The sequence below is a fragment of the Lytechinus variegatus genome, chromosome 8, assembly GCF_018143015.1.
Source record: "Lytechinus variegatus isolate NC3 chromosome 8, Lvar_3.0, whole genome shotgun sequence".
NCBI classification, from domain to species: Eukaryota; Metazoa; Echinodermata; class Echinoidea; order Temnopleuroida; family Toxopneustidae; genus Lytechinus; species Lytechinus variegatus.
This window is the reverse complement of record NC_054747.1, coordinates 40,470,092-40,490,320: the sequence shown is the minus strand read 5'-3', so window position 1 is coordinate 40,490,320 and position 20,229 is coordinate 40,470,092. Positions and strand designations below refer to the sequence as shown.

The following is a 20,229-nucleotide window of genomic DNA, read 5'->3' as shown; positions in this document are numbered from 1 at the left end:
CTGTGTAAATGTTCTTTTATTTCATTCCCTTTACAATTTACAAAATAATTGTCATATCATGAAATATAACGCAGTAACCTCTTTGTTCTGGTTGAACCGTACAGAAAAAAGATAAAACAGATAAAGATTTTTCACAGATCCCAACTCTCTCTGTCTCTATCTCGCTCTCTCACTTTTTTTTTAAACAAGTGCACACCTAGTTACCAATAATGCACATAGCATTTCCATTTATTTGAAAGCAGGGTAAAAGAGCAATATAAGTATAGATTAAATGCCTTGCTCGCGGGCATAGGTGCCGCGGCCGGGGATCGAACCTCGGACTTTACATGTATAGCCAGGCGCCTTAGACCACTCGGCCACGGAACCTCCATCGAAAACCAAATCACAACACGCGCGGGCACTAAAAATGCAGACGAATAATGACGAAGACTGACGTGTGCAACAGAAAATATGGAGGCAAATAATTTTTTACCGATTTTATTTTGCATTTGGATCAAAAGTTTGATTAGTGGACCATTTTAGAAATGTCACCTTTTGGACCAGTTTGAATCTTACATTAATGATTAACAGATAGAAATCATTCACAGATCCCATATTTTCTCTTGCTTACTCTGCGTGTGTGTATGTCACTTTGTCGCTCACATAGACGCTCACACATCTCCACACACTCTCACACACGCGCACTCATTTAATCACACAAACATGCACGCACACACACACCGACTCTAGTAGTGCACACGCACAACTAGAACCAAAGCACAATGAGCGCGCACACACTCAAAATACACACACAACCAAGGATGAAAATACCACATCTTAACACCACGTACCAGCGGTAATTGGGGATTCTTGTTATCATGAAGCTATATCAATCTATCTATCTATCAATCAATTAAGCAATTAATCAATCTATCTATCTTTATATATATCTATCTATCAATCAAGCAATCAATCAAGCAATCAATCAAGCAATCAAGCAATCAATCAATCAATCAAATCAATCAATCAATGAAACAATCACTCACTCACTCAATCAATCACTCAATCAATCAATCTATCTATCTATCTATCAATCAAGCAATCAATCAATTTATCAATCAACCAATCCATCTATCGATCAATTAATCATTCTATCAATCCACCGATTAATCTATCTATCAATCAAGCAATTAACAAATCCAGCAATCTATCTATCTCTCTCTCTTAAACCCTAATATAGTTTTTGAAAAAGCAACCCCAAAATATTAGGGCTTATCATGACAATCAAGATGATATTCCACAACATACATTATGCATATACATTTAACATTGGCAAAGTAAAACAACGCATTAACAAAATAAGGGATTTATTAAATTTTAATTCGGATTCAACTTAAAGAAATAAACATCTTAACTAATACCCCATATTAGGTGACTAATAAACACATTATCTAAATTGCATGATTGAACTCGCAATGTAAACATCAATAAAACCATTTCTTCAGTCATGTAACCATGGTTACAGATAACTTTTACCTCTTTATTTCCTTTTCTCTCGACATGTTTAAGGCAAAATCTGAAAGCCAAGAGAATGGTATTGTCTGTAACAATAATACCAATCGTTACATAAAATACACAGCAAAAACTGTGGTGTTAACCGGTGTACATAGAGGACCACACCAGTTATTTTACACCGGTGTTAAATTGGTGGTGATAGTTGTACACCTATAGGTGTTATTACAACACCTTTGGTTGTAACATTTACACTCTTTGGTGTTATGTTTAATCTCTAGGCTGTAGTTTCAACACCTCAGGGTGTGGTCCTCTATTAACACCAATTGGTGTCAGTTTTAACACCGCAGTTTTTACAGTGTATCATTTGTCCAGATTCCAAGATGAGACTGCTGTCTCTGATACACCGATTGTCGACAATGACTGCTCTGTCATGAAGGGGCTTTTGACAATATATTTTATATGTTGTAGAATCAGTCCCCGTCGCGATTGCGAAAACTCGGTATTGATACAGTACACTGAAATGTGTATGTTGCCTTTCATTGGAATAAATGTGAACATGACAAGATGAAAATAAAATGAAGGTTGGTGAATGGCGTCCAAAGCAAAGTGTTTGCTCAACGGCATCGGGAAATTAATAAATCACCAGTCCACTCATAATGTGCTGATACGATCTATAAAGGAGAAATAGAGAAATAGTTAATCCGATTAATAATGGGCAGTTACTCCTGCATCATATGTATAGAAATAGTTACATTTCTATCGTGTCTATAGCGCTTCATACTGTGGTTTATAAGAGCTTTACATTGTAATTATTTCTTTTTATCCCGGTCATAGGATCCATTACTGTTCCACACATAAAGTGAACCATCTCCACTCCCTGGGGAGTATCCTGGCCAAGCAACCGCTTATCGGTGCACACGTGTCAATCTAATCACATTGACGTGTGCCGCCTACCGGGTGGAGAGTGACAAACGTGGATGAGTGCCTTGCGAAAGGACATTTTCGTCGGATGGGATTCGAGCCCTCCACCCTTGGTCTAAGAGTAAAGTGAATAAACCACTACATCACATCTCCACTAAAATATGGACAATTTCTCTCCCCCCCCCCTCACACCACTCCCTAAAGTTCTGATTAAAATTATATATTAGAAAACAACAATTTTGCTAATGATTTTGAAGAAAAAAGCGTTTCGAAAAACATAGGTGACAATATGTAATTACGTATTGTCACCTAAATTCAATATGACTATGTACATGGTATAAGATGAAAGTATAACTCACCATATGCAGTTGCGTGTTTTATGATATTACTTCTTTCCACTGTATCTCCATCCGTAAGGAAAAACGCTGAGATATAAAACAAAATATTCAGATATCTTATCTAAAAAATCATAATAAAAAATTTCATAATACGCAGTGCAAATTTATTTCTTAGGCTTCGCAAAGTACTATCAAACCATTTACCCTGGCAGTAAAATATTAAATTTGACACGCATAGCGCCCGGAAACTTTTGGAAATTTTTGTCACTTTTGCCCCCCCCCCCCCCCCCCCCCCCGCCATCCGAAAAAAAATCATCGACGTGCATAATTGGATATTCAATTTAATCACACTTGGTTGCATCATTGTGAGTTGAAAGAAAACACTATTTACCTTGAAAAAAAACACAATTTTAATCAAAATTTTATGAAAGTATAAACTAATTTCTATCGCATTTTATTTTTTTCCACCATGAATAATTATAGAATCACTCTCTTATTCTTCTTCCACATATATGTTTTAAAAAACATACATTGAATATTTCCAATGGCATTCAAATTTTTAAAATATTATTTCTCTGCATACCAACATGATACAAGAACTATTGAAGAGTTTATAAAATGACCTAAATCAGTGCTCGCATTATTCATTCGGCGAGATATCATCTGAATTAGTCACTGCAAACATGGCAAACGGTCCTAGACAGGTTTTTTTCAAGGTCCGTGGATTCAAAATTTTAGCTCGTACTTTGCGTTTGAATTTGCAAGACAGGCAATTATCTATTACGGAACACAATAGACATGAAAGATGGAATGGAATTATACGCTATATAATGGAATAAATGAAAAAAAAATAGACGTTAGATTTTGCGAGAAGGCAATTATCTATCAATGAACACCATAAATGAAATGAAATGAAATTATAGGCCCTATCGAATTAAATAATGAAATACAGTAGTCGAAAAAATCTTTTGACTTACAATGGGCGTCCTCCCTTACTCTTTCCTCTCTTTGACATATCCTCCATTCCGATGATGAGGTCGGGATCTCGCTTATACCCGTCATCATTCACCACCTCGACGTCGAACTCATCAGCAGCTGATGCCACCAGAATGAGAGCGATGGAAGCGAAGGCGAGGACGAGTAAGAGCTTGGATGCCATGATTCCGAGAATTATAAGGACTTTAAACTGAAAAAAATATGTAATAAAAATGATAAATGACAACAATGAAGTTCACTTGAAAAATATCATTTCATGAAATGATACCCTTCAAATGGAATTTTGAGATAATAAGTAATGTGTTTTTCGACATATTTGTCCGTTCGAATACTTATGACTAAAATTAAATTTTTGGTATATTTTTAAATAAATAATATGGCTATCTTTATTTTATTATATTTGGGGGAAGGAGGGGTGGAACTATAGCTGACAAAACACCTTAAAACACCTGTTATCAAACACACTCTAAAAACTGAAATGTTGGAGGAGTCTCGATGACAACCTTTTCCAAATCTTATATTCAAGGCAAAAATTACACTGTAAAAATGAAGTGCTAATTTAGCACTTACAGTGCTTGTATAGTGACTGATTTTCTAGATCAAATTTAAACTATACAAGCACTGTAAGTGCTAAATTAGCACTTCATTTTTTACAGTGTAGGATATGATATGTACGAAAGTAGCTCGCATATGACGTCACAGATCAAATTATTAAAATTCTAATATTTTTTGTATTCTGTGATTGATTTTCCTCAAACCTTCGCCCATATATATTTTTTTTTCTACTTTTACAATAATTTTGTGTAAAATTCTCCTTTAACAACCTTGTAAACAAAAATGATGCCCAATCATTCCAGTTTGGCCACCAGTTTGTATACATGTACAAGACCTTGGCGAACAATAATTCATATAAGAAGAAATAAATTGATGTCAACTCTTCTTTCCACTTGTAAATCCGGTTACGATCGTAAGGAAACAAGAACCAAAAAATGTAACAAGGCATTAAAAGCCCCATCTCTTTTTGTAGTTTCAAAGTTACATAAGTCAATTTAAATAATTCATCGTAAGAGCTTTGGACTTGATGGGAAAGCGCAGTATAAGTTATAATAATACTATTATTGCATGTATATATTTATATTTTCCTAACAAATTGATTTATGTATGAACTTATGTTTACAAGAAAAATATGTGATGAAATGGAAGAAAATAAATTTGAATTTAAATTTAAATAATTTGAATTGAATTGAATTATTAGTAACAAAATAATAACAGAATTCTTTCTTAAAATATTCAAACACATGCAAAATCGATATATCCACCTAATGACGATGCATTAGATGTAAAAAAAAACACAAATAAGTACTTACTCTGACTTGAAGATGACGATGTATTATCCAAGGTAGCGCAGGAGTCTGTCTGTGTGATGCCACCGTGTCTCCTAACACTTTTATAGCCTTCAAAACTGTATCAACTGTCAGTTAAACCGCTATGCTTCGCCATGCCTGACGTAGCATCCTACCTCTGGGAGGATTCGATTACAACATTAACCCAGTACCAATCAAAACAAAAGGATTTTTGGAAGACACCTCTTCAAGGCTTTTAATGACAGAGAATGTCAATCTCATTTTGATCGATTACGTAATACCCTATACCATTACCGATTCGGGTCAGTCACGGTGGATTTATAACGGTGAAATTCAAAGGTGGGAAGAATCTAATAATATCACTTCATATTGTCAAGGGGGTTATAAACATCGCACGCCACTTCGCAATTGACCCCCTAGCTGTCCGATATGTCTAAAATATGGCCAGAATCAGGTGTGATGTTTTGATTAAAAGTCACTCGTTGAATTAATGCCATTGACCTTTTGAAGAAAAAAAGTATATATCAATAGCCTATGTGTTGAACAATGTCAACGTCTTACTGTTTTATTATATAGTGAACTTTAGAATAATAATAAGGGCAATGCAATGTACATAAGCTAAAACATCTAGAAAATCAGTAACATGATATTTGGTAAATCACTGCTTCTTTGACCACGCCCATCTTTTCGCAGCTGGATGCAGCCATGCGCACTCCTCCCCTCATACCATGGACGCAATTGCACCTGATGGAGAAATTAAGATGGCAAAGAGGAAAATAATTCCAAGCAATTTAATACGGAATATCTTGATTTTTTTTTATGCAGTCACAGAAATATTTGCAATTAATAAACGAAAGCAAAACAGCTGACCTGGGGAGCGTTTCATCAATATTTTCATCCAAAATGTTGTCAGATCTGACATATTTCCTTGATTCTGATTGGCTGAGAGGCACTGTTCCTATGGTATCTGTCGGATAAACTGGTACTTGTCGGATAAAATGTCCGACACGTCCTTTCATGAAACGCCCCTTGGACCCTACCCCCAACTTTTTGAAGAGGTGGAATCGTACACAATGATAAACATTGTTCACAAATACTAACTCTATGATTTATCTCTCTTTCTGTCTCTTTCCTTTTCTACACTGTAAAAAATATTGGGTGATTTTTTTTACCACCACGAGGGTGATTATATGTCCAACCAATTTGGGGCAGTATTTTACCCAGTGTGGGAAGCATATTTCCCAGTAAGATAAACAAAAATAAGCAGCAATTACTTTAGAATGGGCAAAATTTTCATCACACTGGATAAATCAAAATGCCCAAAGGAAATGCCCAATGTTGGTTTGACACATAATTACATTCGACCATCATGGAGCACTTTTACACAATATTTTTAGAGTGTATCCCTGTCTGTCTGAAACTTTCTGGGTTTTTTTCTCTCTCTCTCTCTCGCACACGCCTAGAATCTTCCTTACTTTTTTTTTTTTTCAAAAAACAAGTACACACCTAGTTACAAATAATGCGTGAAGCATTTCCATTTATTTGAATGCAGGATAAAAGAGCACAGGTGTCGTAGCCGGGGATCGAACCCCGGACTTTCCATGTATAGCCAGGCGCCTTAGACCACTCGGCCACGGCACCCTCTTACACATGCACCCACACACACACCCTCACACACACAATTTCACTCTCCTTATGTAGACGCACACAACCATCACGAAATCATCACAAACATGCACCTCAACACACAGACACACATGTAGGTTGATCCTAGTCTGCTAGGCAAACCCTTCACTCGAGTTAAGGGTCTGAATGTGCAGCCTACTCATGCCTTGTGTACTGAAGGCTCTCTCGCTCAAGTTTTGTATGTGCTAGTCTTTGCGTGTAGGCACACTTGTTGATCAAATTCCAATCGGGGTCTGTGCCTGCAGACTAGGTTCATCCACCCTGGCCACACACTCCACATGTATTTCTCTCCTCGCTTTTATGGTTTTATTTTACTGGTGTTTTTTCTTTCTTTCTTTTTTAGGTTTGATATTTTCTTTTAAAATCTTTCTCTGAATTTCATGCAACAACACATAAATGCCCATATGTCTTTTTTTCATTTCTTTCACTAGGCTTTCATAGGGATTGTGAATAAATCAGGGGGGGGGGGGTCACTAACATTATTTGAAGAGTGGACAGTATCCCTAGGAATCGAATTGAAAATAGCATCCTGAAGGAGAATTCAAGGGCAGGACACTATTACACTCTTGATGACGATTTTTTTCTTACTAGATAATTTGAAAATTCCGTACTCCATTTGAGTGAGACCATCTAGATTTATCTAGTTTATTTTCATTTTTTTATTGGGGGGCATTTTGTACACTCTACTTGCGTTCCGCGCCTACAAGCATGTGTGGGTTTCTCTCTTTCTCTCGGATGCTATCCACTATCTAATGTCAGCCCCCCCCCCCCGGGGAATTCATTATTCCAATTGCCCTCTATTTTTAATCGAATTTGTTGAACACATGATATGATAAGTACAGGCAATTAGTTTTAAGGCAGGAACCTGTCGCGGACGAGACGATGATGGCGGTCTTCTGGTGCCGAAGGGAATTCATAGAATTCCGCTCGACAGTCCCAATGTGATATTAGAATCAATCACAATCATCATCATCATCATCACCACCATCATCATCGTCATTCCCACCATCATCATCATCATTAACATCATCGTCGTCATCTTCACCATCATCATCACCATCATCATCAACATCATCACCACCACCATCATCGTCATCATCGTCATTCTCACCATCATCATCATCACCACCACCACCATCATCGTCATCATCGTCATTCTCACCATCATCATCATCATCATCAACAACATCATCGTCGTCATCTTCACCAACATCATCATCATCAACATCATCGTCGTCATCTTCACCATCATCATCAACATCATCATCATCATCATTATATCTTTTTCATCTTCAAGACATCTTCATTACCAAAATTATGATATTATTATTGAATGTATAACTTCTTTTGATTAATAAAGATGAAACATATGTTGTTTTTAATTTAAGAAAAATCCCAGCCCTGTTTCTTGATTAATTCTGTCTGGAGATGCCATTTCATTCAGGTGTAGTCTGCGAATGATGAAAATCCTTCTCCTGCTAATTGCAAAATTATGTAATCATCATTTTACAATAGTCAGTTTTGTTTGGAATAAAAAAGAAATCACTGTGTAATCTTAATGTGATTGAAAAAAAATGTAATGAATCCTATAAATAGAGGATAAAATATTAAATAAAGAAAATCAAAGTTTGGTGCATCCATCTAAATAAATAGACTCAACTGCCCAATGTGGTGTAAAACAAAAATCGTTACAATCATCAGACGACACCAGACGATATGCAATGTTGCTCTGCAGGTGATGTATTTATTCGAATTGATCAGTTGATTTACATTTTCTACATTAAATTTATAATGAAATGTCCATTATGACATCTAATCCATTATCTATTTATACTTCCAAAAATAAGCACATCCCACTTATTACCTTTTTAAAGATAGTGAATCAAACGGCATTGTACACTAAACCTGTGGCATTATTATAACACTGCCCTTCATTAACCTTCAGGTAATACAGCCCCCTCTACGATGAAAAGTTTAAAGAAAGTTTACAGAAAGCCTCGATGATAAAATCCAAAAGCATGGCGCTATGCATGCGAGTTCATACTAATATTTCCAATCATGGGCTAACTTACGAATACAGATATATCCATCATAAGAAATACAATTTTACTGAGGTACGGTTTGAAGAGGGTGACTCTATTGCTCTTCGGCATATACCAGAAGAGCAGAACATCTTATAATAGAAGTGACTGCTTTAGGGAAATAAGTATCGATAAGTGAATTCCAGCAGTGTATGTCGTGGATACCTTCCTTCATGATGTCACAGGGTGATTATTTTCCATTGGATCTCCCTACATTGAATAAAAAAGAAGTAACTATTACTATTGTGAATGATATCAAACGGTAAACGGTAAATTTATTCTCACTTGCCATAAATATATATTGTCCCATTTTACACACGAATCGTTCATATGGGTGAATGAACTTTTGTTGTTGTTACAGCTTTTTGTTCGAAATCATGATGACCATTATATGAACGAAATCATAAAGTACTTGATGAAAAAGATTTTAGATTATATGACATCAATAAAACTCATATATTCACATGTTTACATATGTGCCAATGTCATGGCAACTAATGCTAGTTACCGCAAAAAGTGATGAAAAGCCTTTGATATCATGGTTAATTGTTACAATGACATCGTGGAGTTAGATCTTCATTTACACAAGCAAACTGTGGTCATTAAAAATCAATTATTAGAATTGCTTCCGTTCCCATGACGCACGACGTATTCAAAAATACAGTAAATGTTCTGAAAATGATTGGCAAATGACAACGAACAGCTGGGAGGTCTTTGTCGAAAACTGATGAACCGGAACAATAGTTTCGTCCTAAGTTTCGGAGCTGACGAGAAATTGCAATTATGTCGCTGGTCCCGAGTTTGTTTGTTTTATTTCCGTATATAAAATAACAAATACAGAGTACATATATACATAACATGAGATGATGAGGTCAATGTTAAGATACAAGAATAAAAGGTAAGGCAATAAAGTTAATTATACGGCTGGTAATCCATATTCAGCTGCAATAATGCATTGCTGCTGGTCTTCCATGGAGCCAGTTTATTTGCAATAAGGATATGATTACCATAATGAAAAGGAAGTTGACCTTCAGACATTAAAGTGAACTCATTAGAAAAGAAAAAAAACATATAGCCTACACTTACTCCCCCCCCCCCTCCCTCCCCCGGTACAAATCAGTGATTTAATTTCATTTAGCACAGATATATTTCAAAAATGTATTTTTAAAAGAATTAAAAGTGGTGACATTACGCACGTACAAAGGGATTCTGTTGGATTCAGAGGCAGCTTGGTAAGAGAAAGATCTTTTACAACTATTGGTTCAAAGACGAAAATGCTCTTTTGATTCACAAAGTTTCGACAAAGACTTCTTGGCTGTGCTTTGTCACGAAGGGAATTTGTCAATATATTTCCTATGTTCTTGAATCCGTCGTGAGTCCAGGGGAGCGTTTCATCAATATTTTTATCCGACAAGTTGTCAGATCTGACATCTTTCCATGATTTTGATTGGCTGAGAGGCACTGTTCCTATGGTAACTGTCGGATAAAATGGAACTTGTCGGATAAAACGTCCAACAAGTCCTTTCGTGAAACGCCCCCCTGGAAGTGAAACACCCTAATAACATGACATGGGGTGTTTCACAAAGATTTAAGTATGACTTAGGTCGCACTTAAATGTCGACGCGTACATTATTATGCAACGCGCAATCTTATTGATCAATACGCAGTAGTGCGCGTCCTCTTGGCAAGATCTGACCAATGCTGTCATGCCTTTTATACTGCGCGCAACTAGACATTTAAGTGCGACTCTAAGTCATACTTAAATCTTTGTGAAACACCCCCAGGTTTTTACTAAACCCTAAAAGCATATAATTGAATACTCAAACTCGTGTATCTCACCGAAGCAATGGAATATTCTCTGTGGCGGTTTCTTGTGGCACCAACACTCTTGGGAAGATCCCGTAATCGGAGGACACACTGGAATATGATAAAGAGAATTTATTATTATCATTATAACTACTAGTAGTAGTAGTAATAGTAGAAGTAGTAGTAGTGGAAGTAGTAGTAGTAGTAGTAGTAGTAGTAGTAGTAGTAGTAGTGGTAGTAATAGTAGTAGTAGTAGTAGTAGTAGTAGTAGTAGTAGTAGTGGTAGTAGTAATAGTAGTAGTAGTAGAAGTGGTAGTAGTAGGAGGAAGAGGAGTAGTAGTAGTGGTAGTAGTAATAGTAGAAGTAGTAGTAGTGGAAGTAGTAGTAGTAGTAGTAGTAGTAGTAGTAGTAGTGGTAGTAATAGTAGTAGTAGTAGTAGTAGTAGTAGTAGTAGTAGTAGTAGTAGTAGTAGTAGTAGTAGTAGTAGTAGTAGTAGTGGTAGTAGTAGTAGTAGTAGTAGTAGAAGTGGTAGTAGTAGGAGGAAGAGGAGTAGTAGTAGTGGTAGTAGTAATAGTAGAAGTAGTAGTAGTGGAAGTAGTAGTAGTAGTAGTAGTAGTAGTAGTAGTAGTAGTAGTGGTAGTAGTAGTAGTAGTAGTAGTAGTAGTAGTAGTAGTAGTAGTAGTAGTAGTAGTAGTAGTAGTAGTAGTAGTAGTAGTAGTACTGGTAGTAGTAATAGTAGTAGTAGTAGTAGTAGTAGTAGTAGTAGTAGTAGTAGTAGTAGTAGTAGTAGTAGTAGTAGTAGTAGTAGTGGTAGTAGTAATAGTAGTAGTGGTAGTGGTAGTAGTAGGAGGAGGAGTAGTAGTAGTAGTAGTAGTAGTAGTAGTGGTAGTGGTAGTAGTAATAGTAGTAGTAGTAGTAGTAGTAGTAGTAGTAGTAGTAGTAGTAGTAGTAGTAGTAGTAGTAGTAGTAGTAGTAGTAGTAGTAGTAGTAGTAGTAGTAGTAGTAGTAGTAGCAGTAGTACTATTATCATTTTCATCATCATCTTATTTGTGCCTTAAAGCTCAAGTCCATCCAAGAAGAATGTTGATTTGAATCAATAGAGAAATATTAAACTAGCATAGCGCTGAAAATTTCATCAAAATCAGATGTAAAATAAGAAGTTCGGGCATGTCAAAGTTTACCAAAATTTTAACCGAATAAACAGTTCTATGGATTACTCGGTTACATACAAAGCATAAGGAATCAATGATGTAATAAAGTTTGAGTATCTGAATACAGTCCAAACTTCATCGGCTTTGCCTAGAACTTTTCAAAGGTACCTCACGTATTCCATCTGTGATCGGCATCATTTATACAATATACACATCGGCGGCTGAAGCGGGGTGGGGGACCTGTCCCCCCTAAATTTGAGGTGGGGACGGCCCCCCCAAAAAAAAAAATTTATAACCTTTTTTGCTTGACTATTTTGTTTCCTGCGCCCCCCCCCCCTAAAATTTACGTTGATAACTTTTTTTTCTTTTTTTTTTGCTTGTCAAAATATTTTGGTGGCCCCCTAATTTTTTTGGCTTCCGCCGCCAATGAATATACATGGTATAACATGATAAGATGACTAATCATGCTAATGAAATGGTTTTATGGAATGATCAGCAAAATCGGATGTAAAGAGTGAACATAATAATTATGTTGATGTTAATACGCGTGTATGAACTTAAAATAATTTATGCCCAGTGTTCGTTCAAAATTCAACCAGTATGATACTGAAGTCACTGAAGGTCAATTTCACTCCAACCAAACGTTGATTTAAATGATTAGACATACCTTAAACAGGCATGATACTCCAATTTTCATTCAAATTAGAAGTAACCTTATCTGTATTATTGCACTCGAATTATCTCCTTATAGTGGCGTAAGATAATCATACGATTTTCCTACGGATTAACGATAATTGTAAAGCCGATAAGGTTTAATTTATATTTTTTTTAATCGTAAGATCGTTTCCTTTAAATATATTGTAGGGACCATTAACTCAGAGTCATCATAAACCGTTGCAGGGGCATCGTATAGTACACATGCATCGTACGAAAAACATCCGGTCATCATACGATCACCGCATGGACATCGTACGATATCTGTAGCTCTCGGAACGGCCTCTGTATGACTTTTTCTCGGGTCCTTTACGACTCCCAGCACATGAAATCGTACGGTTGCCGTAAGTAGTGTTAAAATAAAAATCGAGGCCATGACGAAAAAATACGATGCCCCTACAAAACTCTCAGACGAATCGCTGCTAACGTAAAATCGGCATGAATGATGGCATAGCGTGCAAGGGGGGTAGGTGCGAATACGGTGAATTTAGGGACTTTGCACATAATCCCTTGACGACCTACAATCCCCTAAAAGTCGTAGACGAATTCATCGTACGATTATCGCTGCTAACATGCTAATGTACAATCGGCATGAATGATAACATAGCGTGCAATGGGGAGAGGTATGAATAGACATAGGTCCATGGAATATGATACGTGAACGCCGAAATTAAGGACTTTGCACAACGATGAGCACAATTAACATGAAAAAAGATGGTGGGAATACGAAAGCCGACTCTCTTGGATGAAATATCACAAAATGGTAATGAGAACATGATGAATGATGTGTAATATATATTATGAATCATGAACTACTTACTGATGTACTTGGCGTTGGCTAACATTCGGTTATCTTGCCGGTTGTTTGATTGTTTCGATTTCTGTTTCTGTTTCTTTTTCTTTTTCTCCTTCTGTTTCTTTTTCTTTTTTTCCTTCTCTTTCTTTTTCTTTTTATCCTTCTTTTTCCTTTTCTCCATTTCGTCTATCGATTGCGTTTGGTATAAAACGATAAGCAATAAAGTCAGAAAATTCATTTCTTAAAGATAATCATGCCTAGATGGGCTGTACGGAGTCCCTATAGGTAACATACTGACATAACACATTGTTCTGGATAACTCGTTCCAATTAAATACCGCCTCGTTCTCTCGACATGTTCCCTAGACCTATAACTCGCTCCAACAACTCGGCTAAATCATGCGGCATTTTCAAATTTTACGGGGTATGCATGCACCCTCCCCCTCCTGCATCCCTGCATGAGTATTATACATGTATGTCACGAAAGAGGAGACCTTCAAGAAGCTGAACTTGTCAAAGCAAGGTCCCCCAAAAGAGAATACATGGCATGAAATTTAAACTAGTTTAATAGAGATTAGAGGTAAAAGTTACCCCGAGGTTACCTTATGAGAACGAGTTATATGTCGAGAGAATTCATGGCAATTGGTTTGGAAAAAACAAACAAATTACGTCTCCTCGGGGGCTCCTGATAGATCTGCTTTTCAGTGGACCTTTTTGCACCTAATTTTCCATTGAAGACAGGGCATACAGATTAAATTTTAATTACATTCTATTTCTCCATTCAGAATGGTCGGCATATAACCGTTTCCATGTTGACATTATATACATATAAGCCAGTCGTGGATTCAGGAGGCACAGGAGGCACGTGCCCCCCCCCCCCCCGCCTCTGAGAAGCAAAATAAAAACATTGTAATGTAAAATGCCATTAGAACAGCGGAGTGCCCCCTCTTTAGAAATTGAATTAATTTGTGTGTGAAAACTTTTTTGGGGGGGTGGGGCTTGTCAAAATTTTCCTCCGAAAAATATGCCATCCCTTTTTGGGAAATCCTGGATCCGCCCTGATACAAGTTAAAACAAAAGTTGTGAATGACATCAAATGATTCTTATTGAAAAGCAATTATAGAGGACAAATAATTATGAAAGTAATCATAGTAAATACAAAAAAATATTACCGGTACCCTTTTTACAGTTGCTTTAAACTTGAAATCATAGTGTTCTTATCATTGCATTGTTAATCAGCAAAACAACATATTAACGAAATTAATGAATAAAACTTCTGTAGTAAGCTTCTGAAGAAAAAAAAACGAAACGAAACGAAGGAAATATTTTGGAAAAAAAATGATAAAGCCATTTTACTTACTGAAGTATCGTCTGTTAGCCTTGGCTCTGTTAGTATCTCTCTTGACTGCGAGCGAGGGTTGGAGACTGTCAATGAACTCATCTAAAGAATACCCATCGTCCGCATAACCATTGGCCATGCCGCCATCATCCTCGTCGAGGTCGAAGAAAGCGCATACAGACCCAACGAGGAGAACAACGAGGGCGACTGCGAGTAGCTTTGAAGCCATGGTTGACTGAAATAATAGAGCATGTGACGATTAATAATGAAACAAGATTTCAAACATCACCTTAAATAGATGTTTTATTTATTTATTCATGAACTAATTTAATTATTCATTTATTAATTTATTCATTTATTCAATCAACTTTGGGATGTCAGTTCGCTTTGTCAAGGTTTGATTCTTGTCCACTAGAAGTATCCACGCTAGAAAACTCTTTCCGTGGTACATATGATTTCCCGCACCTAATTATTTTCAAATTATGTAAAAAGAAATGTATTGCTTTATTCTTTTATTAAAATATCTTTATACAGGATAACAAGATCAGATTGATTGTTTTTTTTAGCATGGTCCTGTCAACATGAAATAGCAATGTTTACATAAAAGATAAAAGGGTAACTTATGTTCCATACAAGTAAACATATTGTTAATAAAGAATGAAATAGAACTTCCGTGGTCTGTTACCAGATAACGCTCCAAATATGCGTATGAAACATGCCACCATATACATAATTGAATTAATAATTTCATAAACGTATAAGCAGAAATAAAATAAATAAATACAAATAAATAACTATTTGAAGGAAACTAATATATCAAGGGCGTAGGCTGGGGTGCACGGGGTGCACGTGCCCCCTCCCGCCGAGGCAGAGGAGTTCCGACACTGGCAAGGAAACTGGACTTTGTATCCCTTCTGCTTTCAACAGCTGATTTTCTAAACGTTAATTCCACCTCCCCAAAATGTGCACCCCATACCACTTTAGTTCCACCTCCCCGTGCTCAAGCCAGCTTACATCCTTGTATAATATAAAAACAACATAAAGAAAAACGTCTTTCATAACTGGAAACTCCAAAACTTAACGAGGCAAGAAAGACGCCCTTCAGTCTGATATGTAACCAAGCGTGAACGCAGAAGACTTCATTTACATTGCGATACGTCAGGCAAACAATTTTATCTACAATAATTACTCTCAGAAACACAAGATTCCTTTTTAAAAGATGACATTTGAAGTAATATTGGCTCTGTAAATTGGTTGGATTCGGATAAATGAAGCGATTCAGAGCCGTCGAGCAAGATAACGTTAACTCAAGTCATGACCAACGTTTATTGGGCGATTAGAGGGAACATTATCAGTGATATGCTGACAAGAAACGTCAAATACAATTTTATCTGTAAATATTCCAATAAAGAACTCATTTAAAACGAATATGAAGTGAAGGTTTAGAAGAGCAAGATTGATGAAAAAATAATATTTTAATTGTTGTCCTATCTGAAAACCATTTTCAACCATTAAAAGTATAACAATAATGAAATATTAGATGATTTCTAACAATTCATGTGAGATTTGATAAAGATTTGCTGATTTCTTCTTTCATCAATCATCCATACAATATCATTACTGAAAAGAAAGACAATATTATTTTCATGGAGGATAATAAAAACTTACAAACTTTTCTCCTTTTTTGTTGTTGTTGATTTTTCGTTTTATTTGGAATTGTTTTTCCCAGAACGTTACCGACACAAAAATATTTCGCAGATTGCGTAAGAAGATATGTTTTAAAAAAATGGCCTTACGCAGCAGGGGAGTGGTAGGGGACAGGGCAGTTAGCCCCCCCCCCCCCCCACCCCCACCCAAACAATTTTAAACTTGCCTTTTTCTGACAATTTCACGACATTCACCAAAAGTATGAACGAAATCCTTCAATTTCACTCTCAAAAGCGGATCAATGACAAGCTCGGTTGCTTTTATCCTTCGCTTACAGTTTCTTTGAGTTTTATTGATTTTGCATTTTTGAGGGGGACGGGGCAGCCTTCCTTTCTAATTATTATTACCTGGGACGGATCCAGGATATTCTAATGGGGGGCATTTTGACTGATTTATGTCCGGAAAAAAAAATGATGAGCAAAAAAAGGCCTTCTGGGTAGGCATGACATATTCCCCTAAAAAATATTTGTTATACGTCTAAAAGGAGGGGGCACGGGCCGGGTATGCCCCCCATCTGGATCCACATCTGACCATTTTTTAACCTAGTAGGTTGAATTACAGACGATCTGTAAATATGACCAATTGATGAGAGACATATAGGATGGGTGTTTAACATGGGAAGGTGACCACCATTGACAATGATAATTGGAATAGCATGTGGTGCACGGAATTAAACTAGATTTAGTCTACTACGCTTGTCAATCTTCGCCATCTCACTAAGATAGCACCTCATCCGTGACGTCACAATACAGACGGGCGGCAGCAAACGTGTTTCTCCAGCTCAATCATAAACACACACAACAAGCTAAAGAGGCATATAACATGGACACATAACTTATATTAATACTCACGGAAATTCGAGAAAAAATAGGAATGATAAAAGTTTGACTGAAAGAGAGATACCATTTTCAGATTCTTTCTAACATTACTATGACATTCCCATTGTACAGTTCCTTTCTTTAAACTCCTTACTTGCAAATTTGCAAATAATTGCCATTACATAAGGTCGACTATTGGGGAGTGAAATTCAATAGTTGATATTTTTATCATTTTGAAAAAGTGCCGTTTTTAGCAATCATTATCATTATTATCTATCCCTAAGCTTAGACTTGCAATTTGATTGATTGCTTTCATTTCTGCATTCATTGCATCAGATTTAAGTACAGGCTCAACAGTTTCAGCTTTGTGGAGTTTATAAAGTTGATATGAACGACTTAATAAATATCAGTTTGTTAAGATCAAACAGAATTATTCTTGTGATTTGAAAGTACGATAAACATTCACTTTCGAAATGAATGTTCCCACACTCAAAGTATAATATTTCATAATCTGGGGAAAAAAGCATAATGGCGGATGAATGACTTTTTACTACTACACTGTAAAAACTACGGTGTTAAAACTGACACCAATTGGTGTTAATAGAGGACCACACCCTGAGGTGTTAAAATTGCACCCTAGAGATTAAACATAACACCAAAGAGTGTAAATGTAACAACAAAAGGTGTTGTAATAACACCTATAGGTGTAAAACTAACACCACCAATTTAACACCGGTGTAAAATAACTGGTGTGGTCCTCTATGTACACCGGTTAACACCACAGTTTTTGCTGTGTAGTCTTTTTCAGATTTCTAATGTTAAAACCTTCGAATGTAGAAAAAAATAATTTAAAAAAAGATAAATTCTGCTATCGCCACGTTCTAACGTTTGAAATCACACTTAAACGATGTCTTCTGCTCTCCAAATCAAATTTATGTTCAATCTTTCTGTACGTAAGAAATATATTTTATGAAATTGGAACTATTGAAGGTTAAACTGTAAACAATAGTGAATCTAGTAATAGCAAAATGGGCCTACAGACATATCACCCGTCATTACTCGATTCCATCAGTTAACAACAGTTTCCGAAATCATAAGAGATTCTTAATTTTATATAGGTCTATAGACCTATATAACATTAAGAATCTCTTACACAGTAAAAACGCTGTTTAAGATTTTATGCAACGTTGTTTACTACATGAACCGTACAGTATTTGTATAATCGTTTAAACAATCATGATTAATTTATTGAAGATTAGGTATTGAAAATTAAACTTTGTTGCATATGATTTAAAAACTTGTTTAAACAATTACTGTAAGGTTCATATAGTAAACAGCATTGTATAATTTTGTTTTTACTGTGTATTAAAGTCCTAAACCAATACCACTGCCCGTATTCTGGTCTTTCCTCATAATTTTACATAAATAAATTTGCCCCTTGGTCATGAATGATAGTAGAAAGTTGGATCATTAATTCTTTTTAAAATATCTCGTGGTATTTTCTAATATATACATGATCAAATTAAAAAAAAAGAAGAAAAATCGTCAAATAAAATATGGAGGATTGCCCATTTCAGCGGTATTAACATAATACCGCTGTTCTTCCATGGGGTCCTTTGCAATGTAAATACATATTATGAAAAATAAGAAACACTGTAAATACATAATACTTAATCGACTACGGTTACACTTCGCAATTCCGAAGGTTTGTAATTCCGAAACACGTAAATTGCCTATACCTCGATGTTCGTTAATCCGAAAACGTAAAAGGGTTCGTTAATCCGAACATTTGTGGCGTTATTCCGAAGGTTCGTTATTCAGAGGGTACGATAATCCAAAAACGAAATAAGGTTCGATGTTCCAAAATTTCGTTAATCTGAAAACGAAATAAGGTTCGTTAATCCGAAAGCGAAATAAGGTTCGTTAGTCATTTCGTTTTCGGACTAACGAACCTTCGGAATTACGAACCTCATTTCGTTTGCGGATTAACGAACCTTCGGAATTAAGAACCTCATTTCGTTTACGGATTAACGAACCTTCGGAATTACGAACCTTCGGAATTACGAACCTTCAGAAATACGAACCTTCGGAATAACCTAACCTTCGGAATAACGAAGCTTCGGAATTACGAAAGTATGCGATCGAGTACATAGGTAATCGTTACATCCATAATAGAGAAAGAGAAGGGAAACAAAAAAATAAAAAATCAGACAGATACAAATGATATTTTTGAAAAAGGTAATACTTACACTTGTTCGAAATTAGGATATCTTGACAGAGTCGAAAGCGTGGTTCCTTCTCAGATGACTTCAAACTATCCTTTTGCTGATCCCTGATGATGGACGGTTTATATAGCATCCAAATAGAAGGATCATCCACCAAGAGCAATGCGAAATCAAACTTGACCGAGTTACATATTCATTAATTAGTTGAACAGGAAAGTGATGCGCGATATGGTTTTAGGGCGTTTTTTTTTTTTTTTTAACGCGATCGAAGAAGGAACGTTGATAAGATATGCACTATCGATTAGAATCTCATATCGCGATGACAAATTCGATTTTTTTTTAAAGGAGGTGGCATGGAAGTGCCGTGACCGTGTGGTGTAAGGCACCCGACTACACGTGTAATGAAAGTTCGGGGCTCGATTCCTGTCACGGTACCTCTGCCCTTGAGCAAGGCAATTTCTTTTTCTATTACTACTATGGATTTATGTTTTCTGTTATAATTGTTTTTACAATTGTATGTTTTTATTTATTAATATATGTACTAGACACCTCAGCAAAACAGCCTGTGGCTGAAAAGTACTATCGAGTCTACGAGTGGAGAATAAATGAATGAATAAATAAATAAATAATGAATAAATAAATAAATCAATGAAAAATATCTTGCTGAATTCTCTTACATTAAACGAATTCAAAAGCTACGCATATCATTGTATGGTTTTAAATTATATATATATGTTAAGAGGAAATAAGAGGATAAATTGTTAAAGTGTAAATAAAAATTTGAAAAATATATT

The 20,229-nt window shown here is 36.0% G+C and overlaps 1 protein-coding gene and 1 long non-coding RNA gene across 3 annotated transcripts; both read right to left on the bottom strand.

The window, feature by feature from the left end:
* Window positions 1-1,998: 1,998 nt before the first annotated feature.
* Window positions 1,999-5,206, bottom strand: LOC121419490. Its single transcript, XR_005970607.1, has 4 exons — window positions 5,117-5,206; window positions 3,731-3,939; window positions 2,775-2,840; window positions 1,999-2,165 (listed from the first exon to the last, which is right to left on the bottom strand). It is a non-coding gene; the product is annotated as an uncharacterized LOC121419490 (long non-coding RNA).
* A 3,315-nt stretch (window positions 5,207-8,521) lies between these two features.
* LOC121419489 (protein PXR1-like) lies at window positions 8,522-19,589 on the bottom strand. Of its 2 annotated transcripts, XM_041613945.1 has the most exons (4): window positions 19,460-19,589; window positions 14,707-14,920; window positions 10,720-10,797; window positions 8,522-9,090 (listed from the first exon to the last, which is right to left on the bottom strand). In XM_041613945.1, the coding sequence occupies exons 2-4, from the start codon at window positions 14,912-14,914 to the stop codon at window positions 9,071-9,073; spliced, it is 306 nt and encodes a 101-aa protein (XP_041469879.1). In that variant the 5' UTR covers window positions 14,915-14,920; window positions 19,460-19,589; the 3' UTR covers window positions 8,522-9,070. The 2 variants fall into 2 exon arrangements, with proteins under 2 accessions (XP_041469879.1, XP_041469878.1); XM_041613944.1 differs by lacking the exons at window positions 14,707-14,920; window positions 19,460-19,589 and adding an exon at window positions 13,372-13,543.
* Between the last annotated feature and the right edge of the window lie 640 nt (window positions 19,590-20,229).

Bases quoted from the DNA above. Each gene is read 5' to 3' on its own strand.
- LOC121419489 (XM_041613945.1), bottom strand. From the start codon at position 14,914: ATGGCTTCAAAGCTACTCGCAGTCGCCCTCGTTGTTCTCCTCGTTGGG. The intron at 10,798-14,706 runs GTAAGTAAAATG...ATCATATTCCAG, and splicing joins GGCTAACAGACGATACTTCA to TGTGTCCTCCGATTACGGGA. The intron at 9,091-10,719 runs GTGAGATACACG...TATTCAATGTAG, and splicing joins GAGAATATTCCATTGCTTCG to GGAGATCCAATGGAAAATAA.